The sequence below is a fragment of the Sinocyclocheilus anshuiensis genome, unplaced genomic scaffold, assembly GCF_001515605.1.
Source record: "Sinocyclocheilus anshuiensis isolate Anshui unplaced genomic scaffold, SAMN03320099.WGS_v1.1 scaffold352, whole genome shotgun sequence".
Classification (NCBI taxonomy): Eukaryota; Metazoa; Chordata; class Actinopteri; order Cypriniformes; family Cyprinidae; genus Sinocyclocheilus; species Sinocyclocheilus anshuiensis.
In genome coordinates, this window is record NW_015557093.1 from 706,678 (window position 1) to 714,276 (window position 7,599).

Genomic DNA, 7,599 nt, shown 5'->3' on the forward strand with positions numbered 1-7,599 from the left:
TTGTTGTTGTTGTTCATTTTAATGTTGTTTGTTGTATTATTGTTTCCTTAAAAGTCCAATGCTGACATTGTTATTCAATTATCTATCTATCTATCTATCTATCTATCTATCTATCTTTCTATCTACCTATCTACCTATCTACATTTATACCACGTAATAATAGGTGCCACATTGTAATACATCGCTTTACAGCATTTCAGTCTAATATACGTTAGCTATTTACAACATTTCTTATATCAAAAAGGAGGAAATACTGGAATTAGATTTTACAATAAGGAGGATTTTATGTGGATGTGTTTCCTCTGTGAGTCACATCCAGTTAAACAGAACCTTGTGTGATTTCTCATGCTTGAACTCAATGGTGTTGATTCAGATTAATAAAATGTATGAATCATCTCGGTCACAGACGTTACTAGTTGGGACAGGATTTGCCTTTAGAGTAAATCTTATGGGCATTTAACACTGGCTTCTTATCAGTTCTTATGGGTTACGAATATTATCCCTTGTATTAGTGGCATTCTCTCATTTTGGTAAACGCAACAACTTTGCGTCATTGCTAGAAGTTGTTCCTGGAAAGCTACTATGAGTGCTCAATACTCCAGTTAGAAATATCCGGCCCATACCTGTGTGAAGTAGTTGCACAATAGTTGTTGAACTTGGCGACAGGATGATTTTTCCTTCTTTCGCTGACTTTGAGAGCTTCTATGATTTAGACTGACACAGCAGATTGTTTGTGGGCTGATGGCCAAATACTTGTGTGGCTTGTTACTCCCATATCAAGCAGTTTTCAGGGCTTTGGCTTGTTTAATAGGGAAATGTGAAGTATGGCAGAAACTGAAAATTGAGCAGAGAATTTTAGGACAGCATTTATGCCAAGTGGGCACACAGACGTCTGGTTGAAAATACCAGCCGTGTATCTCTAAAGTGATGGTTTATTCCCCATACCCTCATCTGAAGTATGCAGATGTAAAAATAGCTGCCACTAGTGCAGTTAGCTGAATTGGTGTCATACATTGATTCCCAAGAAGATTCACCTCCATCTACGTCATCCACGCTGCTTTGATTAAGGATGACAGAGAATGAAATTAACCGTACTTATTGAAACACTTATAGTTTGGTTGTCTGTGTTATTTTTTTTGTTGATTTGTCTGCCATGTAACAATTAGCTGAAATGTTGTTTACGAATTAAGAATGGCCTTGATTTAACTTTCCGGCCCTGTTGTTCTTCTCGTGTGGATTGTGACACTGTTTAGTTCCTACTAGTTTGGTTAGTTCCTCATTAGTAGCTCAGAGATCAGTCGGAGCGAATCTTAGACTTTCATACAGGTTTTTCACTTTATACAGCTAAATTATGCCATTTCTGTTGAGCTTGGCTAGAAGAATTCAGATTCAGTTTTCGTAAAACTAGAGCGAGACCAATAATCATATTATTTTAGTTCTTAACTTATGTAATTGTTATTGAATAAAGTGTTTAATGTTTTTATTGTTGCAGTCTAATGTGACAAAGTAGAAATAAATTTGGTTCATTTTGTTGATGGAGGAAAATAATCAGTACTGGTATCAGCTGAAAAAAATAATATCTGGTTTAATTTTTAATAATCCCTCAGGTTTGAGCGACTGATGTTTAAAGTCACCTTTATATAACGCTTTTTACAATACAGATTGCAGAATCACAGTAAACAAAAAATAACAGTCAATGATACAATCAAAATATGACTAATTTTAAAAAGCGGGTCTAACAAGATGATAGTGTTTATTATGAAACAAATTTAATTTAGTTATAAGAGCTCTACAGAAGACAATATTGTTGATCTTCAGCTCGAGTCAGTTCAGTGTTGATTCAATTCAGTTCAATGGATGTTGCAAAATTTGTTAATCATGCAACACATTCGATTCAGCTATAAAGAATAGAAATTTGTAGTGTCAACTGGTTTTATATTCAGAGATGTGCAGCCTGTCACCAATATTATGAACTAAACAGTCTACCTGTGTTTGTTTTGATGTTTCCACCTTAGTCAGCCTCATCATCAAAGAAACCTCTGACCTCTATTTCCTGTCTGCTCACATGCTTACATGCTCAAGCAAGTGCTGCCAGAGGGTTGTCTGCACTTCGCATACATGAGTTCTCAGAAATGTGCTATTTTCTCAGAAGTGGTTTATATAGTCACTGTATTTTCTCATAAAGAGAGACCGAAAGCTCTAGAACGGTTGTTATTTCCTTGTTGTCTTAATGCCTAGGTGTGGCTAGAGATCAGAGGACTGGTTTATTATGCCAACATTTGTCATTATTACCTAAACCAGTGCTAAACCAGCACTTACCTTATTGTGAACACCCATTTAACCTAGAAATGTAGCCAAAGCACAAACATTGAAACCTGTACTGCTGCCTGAAGACCTTGGTCAAGTGCTGATATGTAGTGTAGTGTAATTGAGTGGCCATTATTGCTGTTTTTTTAATGATAATTTAGAATTTTTGATAAAGATTATTAAGATTATTTTGGGATATTTCTTTTTTGACAGTAGTGATTGCTAGGCAACAACAATGTAATCAGCATTATGCTAATATGCATGATTAATATTTTATTAGTATTATTAATCATAATAAAAATACCACTAAAATAACATTTAAGTTGTATAAGGAAGTGTCAGGGCTGCATTTATTTTATCAAAAAAACAAACCGTAAAACCATAATGTTGTGAAATGATTCTTACAATTTAAAATAACTCTTTTGTATTTTAATATATTTTAAAATTGTATTTATTCCTGTGATGGCAAAGCTGAATTTTCAGCAGTCTTCAGTGTAACACGATTCTTCAGAAATCATTCTAATATAGTGATTTGCTGCTTAAGAAACATTTATAATTATTATCGGTGTTGCTGCTTAATATTTTTCTGAAAACCATAATACATTTTTCAGGATTCCTTGATATTCAATAGAACAGCATTTATTTGAAAAATAAATATTTTGTAACATTTTAAATGTCATCAATTTAATGCATCAATGCTAAATGAAAGTATTCATTTCTTTAAAAAAAAAATTCTTAATGACCCTAAACTTTGGAACTGTAGTCTAAATACTTGTAATTTGTCTAACTGTTAGCTACATATCATTGAATGAGTGATATTAAATTACTTTGTGAATACCATTTATTGGGTAGTAGTCTTTGGAAATCCTCCACTAATGCTATTTTTCATTAGATATTGGTTGTTGTTTGGCTGAGTTAGCACAATAACTTCAGTTGGTTAATTGATTGCTCAATCAACCTCTGATGATGTTCTTCATAAAGATGCATTAAGAAGATGACAGTATACTGTCGTTTCCTGCCTGTGGTTTTTCCAGGGAGGAGAAAGCTGTCATTATTCAGATCAGTGAGGGTGAGAGTGAGTGAAATTATAGGATAATCTGTCCACTGTTCCCATCTAATCCTGATGACATGAGTCTCTGCTTTGATTGTTCTCCAGAATCAACAGTTTGGGCCTCTGGGACAGACGAGCCATCTTGTAGCAGTTCATAAATTGCGTTGTCTGTCTGGGAGATGAATGCATCAGTGTAAAATCTGGATTAAAATAAAAGGGCTCATCAAGTCTATTTCCTACAGAGACCTCTTGAGTGTCTAAATGTGGATTTTAATAGAACCAGTTAAATGACACAATGACTGATAATGTACTTGAAGTCAAAATCAGATTGCTCATCCAGCAAATTAAAAGTCTATCCATCAGAGTATGGTACAACTGGGGCATTATAACTGGTGTCATGTCTCACTCATGCCCTGATAGTGGCATAAGACTTATTGTAAAAACCTACATTTTTAAATTAGTCATTTTCTACATAACATTATGAACCAGCTGTTCGATACCCACCATGATGACTGAATGTTTGTACTAAGTGTTTCTTGTATAGAATCCTGCTTAAATATATATATATATATATATATATATATATATATATATGTCTTAGAATGTTGTGTTTATATATATATATATATATATATATATATATATATATGTCTGTGTGTGTGTATGTATATATGAGTGTGTAGTTTATATTACGCAGTTCTGAGCTTATATCTTGCAATTCTGTCCTTTCCCCCCTGAATTCTAGGTTTACATCTCACAATTTTGACACTTTTCTCTACATTTTGAGTTTACATCTCACAATTCTGTTTTTTTCCCACCACAAAATAGCAAATGTAAGAGTTCTGAGTTTGTCTCACAATTATTTATATCAATTATATATTTATAATTATACAAATATAATTTAATTTATTTATATACATAATTATTATTTATAATTATACAATTAATAATTATGTATATAATTATATAAATGCAATTATATCTCACAGAATTTTGCAATTCAGATTTTAAATCTTGAAATTCTGAATTGTGATGTATAAACTTGGAGTTGAAAAAAACAATTAAAAGGTAACAGTTACCTTTTTATTTCTTTATTATTTTAAAGCAAGAAACAAGCTTCCATAGTCTTGTGTATTGCTTATATACATTGCTTAAAACCAAGCAGTTTATTAGTTATTCAAGAAAAATTGGTTATACAAGGTTTCAAATGGCCCAGTGATGTGACACAAAATGTTGTCATTTTTTGGCAAGTTCCAAGTAGTCTCTCAAATAATAGAAGGTTATGAAACTGCATGTAAAAGAATTATAAAAGCACATGATAATTTTTAAGACAGAATTCCCTTTAAAATAGTTTTAGTTGAGTATAACATGTCACAATGCAGGATATATCTGATTCCAAAAGTAATTTCACGCCAACTAGCTTTATATAATTCTGTCAATAATTTGTATGCCATTTTTTGTCTGTAGCTAAAATCTTTTTATATATTAAGATATATCGAAAAAAGATTATAGAAGCAATGCAAAGAGTTTTTCATTTTGATGTTTTGTTTCAAGAATGAAATGTATAGAAACTGTACGGATGGATGAAAGATGACATAGTTGATTGGATGCCCAGAATTTATTTTGAAAAATTCTGTGCACTACTGATGCATCCTCTCTCTCTCTAGGAACTGACTGATCTGGGCCGGGACCCTCCAGCACAGTGCTCAGCAGGACCGGTTGGAGATGACTGTGAGTTATTTTGCTCTTTATTTTCATTACCTGCCTCAGAGCATGTCACTGAACTCAACTTAATGAGACGTTTCTTATTCTTTATGTGCAGTGTTTCACTGGCAAGCAACAATTATGGGACCTGTAAGTGGATATATGTTCTTATTTGCATATGCATATTAATGATGAATTGTGACATTTATTTGCATGTGATGTTGTTTTACTACTGCATTATCAAGTAATTTTGCTCTGTCGTTTCCTTACAGAATGACAGTCCATATCAAGGGGGTGTGTTTTTCTTGACCATTCATTTTCCTACAGACTACCCTTTCAAACCACCTAAGGCAAGAATAATGAACTATTTAAACAACCTACGGGTTATTCTGGTTGTAAGATTGAGATTGTTTCATGATATTTTGCATTCCCAGCAGTTTTTTTGCACATACTGTAGTCAGACGCCACAACCGAAACCTGCTGATATTCTGAAGATGTGCAGTAAAATATCAGTGGTAGGTTTGAAATGTATGTGGTCTGATCGTCTGTTTCACCCTCTAATTTATAGGTTGCATTCACCACAAGAATTTATCACCCAAATATTAACAGTAATGGCAGCATCTGTTTGGATATTCTAAGGTCGCAGTGGTCTCCTGCGTTAACTATCTCTAAAGGTGAGCCAACAGAAAAGAAGCGCATTGAATGTACCTTTTTCTTAAAAGTCATTTTATGGGATCGCCAAGATGTGCACTGATAATGTTTATGCCATGTGCCAACCTCTCTCTTCTTTCTGTTGCAGTTCTATTGTCCATCTGCTCACTGTTATGTGATCCAAACCCAGATGATCCATTAGTGCCAGAGATAGCACGTATCTATAAAACAGACAATGAAAAGTAAGTATATTTGTGTCTTAATCCTCAAAAATAAAATGTTTAAAATTATATATTAAAAAAACAACAAAGACAGTTCTAAAGTTTTAATCTAGGCTGATTATTCTTTAGCTGGTGTGAATAATAGAGATACCTTTTACGTAGTGTGAATTGCTCCTCTTAGGTATAATAAACTTGCCAGGGAATGGACAGAGAAATATGCCATGTTATAGGGGTTAAGGTGAGCAAGGCATCATGGGAGAGTGTCTTTGTGTGAGCATGAAAGGTTTACTAATCTCTAGACATCACCAGGTTGCAGTACTGTTGGTCACTGGTTGGCATTCCTACTACTGGATGCACTAATGTTATTAATGGATGCAGCTTTTTAAAATTGTATTATACATGAGAAAAACACTATCATTCAGAAATAAATGCAGTCTTACCAAGCATAATAGACTTCTCTCAAAACATAAAATCTCACTGACCCCAAATTTTTTGAAAGGTAGTGTATAACTGGTAAAAAAGTCATTTTATTTAGATTTTTTTTTTTCTGTTTGCTAAAAACAATATTGTGCATGGGACATGTTTGCACATAAGCTGGTGTGATTCATAACTCAAAAAATGTGTTTTTCCTGCAAAATCTTTATTTCTGCATTATTAATTTGGTTGTGATTTAATTCATTTCCATGACTTCGTTTCTATGAAAAGTCCACTGGAAAAATGCTATAGAATTTCTGTGGCTCTCACACATACCAGCCAGTTATAGCCCATTTATGTTTTGTTTTTTTTGTATGGTTTTATCATAGGTTTAATGACAAATGTTTAGTTGAGGTAAACAGTTCAGGCTTTTACTATCACCAAAGTAAACACCAGAAGTAATGTTTGGAGTTGCAGTGTAGACATGAAGAGGATGCCACTGTGTTTGACCTTGAGACGTTTCTGCAGTTTCTGTTGGCGTGAGCCAAGTTGGCAGACGGTCCGCTTACCCAGCATGTGTGACACTGCCTCTGCAACAGCGTTTGCGCCAATGCCACACTTAATTTCTCTTTCTTTCTCTTTCTCTCACACAGGTACAACAGAATAGCTCGGGAATGGACTCAAAAGTATGCCATGTGATACCTGAAGAACATCAGACCAATCTGCAGTATAGCTGGAAAAAAAACTTTTTTTCTTCCCCTCAATGAATTGACAGTTCCCCGTGTATTCAGACCATATCAGTTCTGCTTGGTTATTTTGACCCCCTTCAACCTTCATTCATATGCTGTAAAAAGACCACGACATTGCAAAGATCACCAACTTTATGTTCAGAAAAATGCTTGTGTCAAAGAAGCATGTTTTAACTACGAGCTCAGCCATTTTTTATTGAGATAAGAAAAAGAAAAAAAACATAACTAAGGTGAAACCATCGAACGCTTCTGACTCACGCCACTGACTAGAGGTGCTACTTAAGAAAAAGAAACAACGATTCTGCAGGTGCCAGTGTAACTCAAAGTCGATCTGTTGCTCGGTTGGCCTTCATGTTTTTATATGCTTTTACAATAGCAATGAGAACTATGGTCTGTGAAATATATTCTTGCTTATAACTGACTGTTTCTTACAAAATCAGTCACGTCATTGTATCAGCAGTTACGAAAAAATATATATTTTGCATGTTAATGGAACAATTAA

The 7,599-nt window shown here is 34.0% G+C and overlaps 2 protein-coding genes across 2 annotated transcripts in view; both read left to right on the top strand.

Annotated features, from left to right (window-relative positions):
- The window catches only part of LOC107677381 (ubiquitin-conjugating enzyme E2 D2-like), an 8,182-nt gene extending 1,075 nt beyond the window's left edge, over window positions 1–7,107 (top strand). The window contains exons 2-7 of the mRNA XM_016472264.1: window positions 5,026–5,089; window positions 5,181–5,212; window positions 5,335–5,412; window positions 5,631–5,736; window positions 5,862–5,955; window positions 7,002–7,107. Coding sequence (XP_016327750.1) covers window positions 5,026–5,089; window positions 5,181–5,212; window positions 5,335–5,412; window positions 5,631–5,736; window positions 5,862–5,955; window positions 7,002–7,047 — 420 coding nt within the window. The 3' untranslated portion in view covers window positions 7,048–7,107. The remainder of the gene's footprint in view (window positions 1–5,025; window positions 5,090–5,180; window positions 5,213–5,334; window positions 5,413–5,630; window positions 5,737–5,861; window positions 5,956–7,001) is intronic.
- Window positions 7,108–7,475: 368 nt separating this feature from the next.
- The window catches only part of LOC107677353 (ubiquitin-conjugating enzyme E2 D2-like), a 3,877-nt gene continuing 3,753 nt past the window's right edge, over window positions 7,476–7,599 (top strand). The window contains exon 1 of the mRNA XM_016472233.1: window positions 7,476–7,487. Coding sequence (XP_016327719.1) covers window positions 7,476–7,487 — 12 coding nt within the window. The remainder of the gene's footprint in view (window positions 7,488–7,599) is intronic.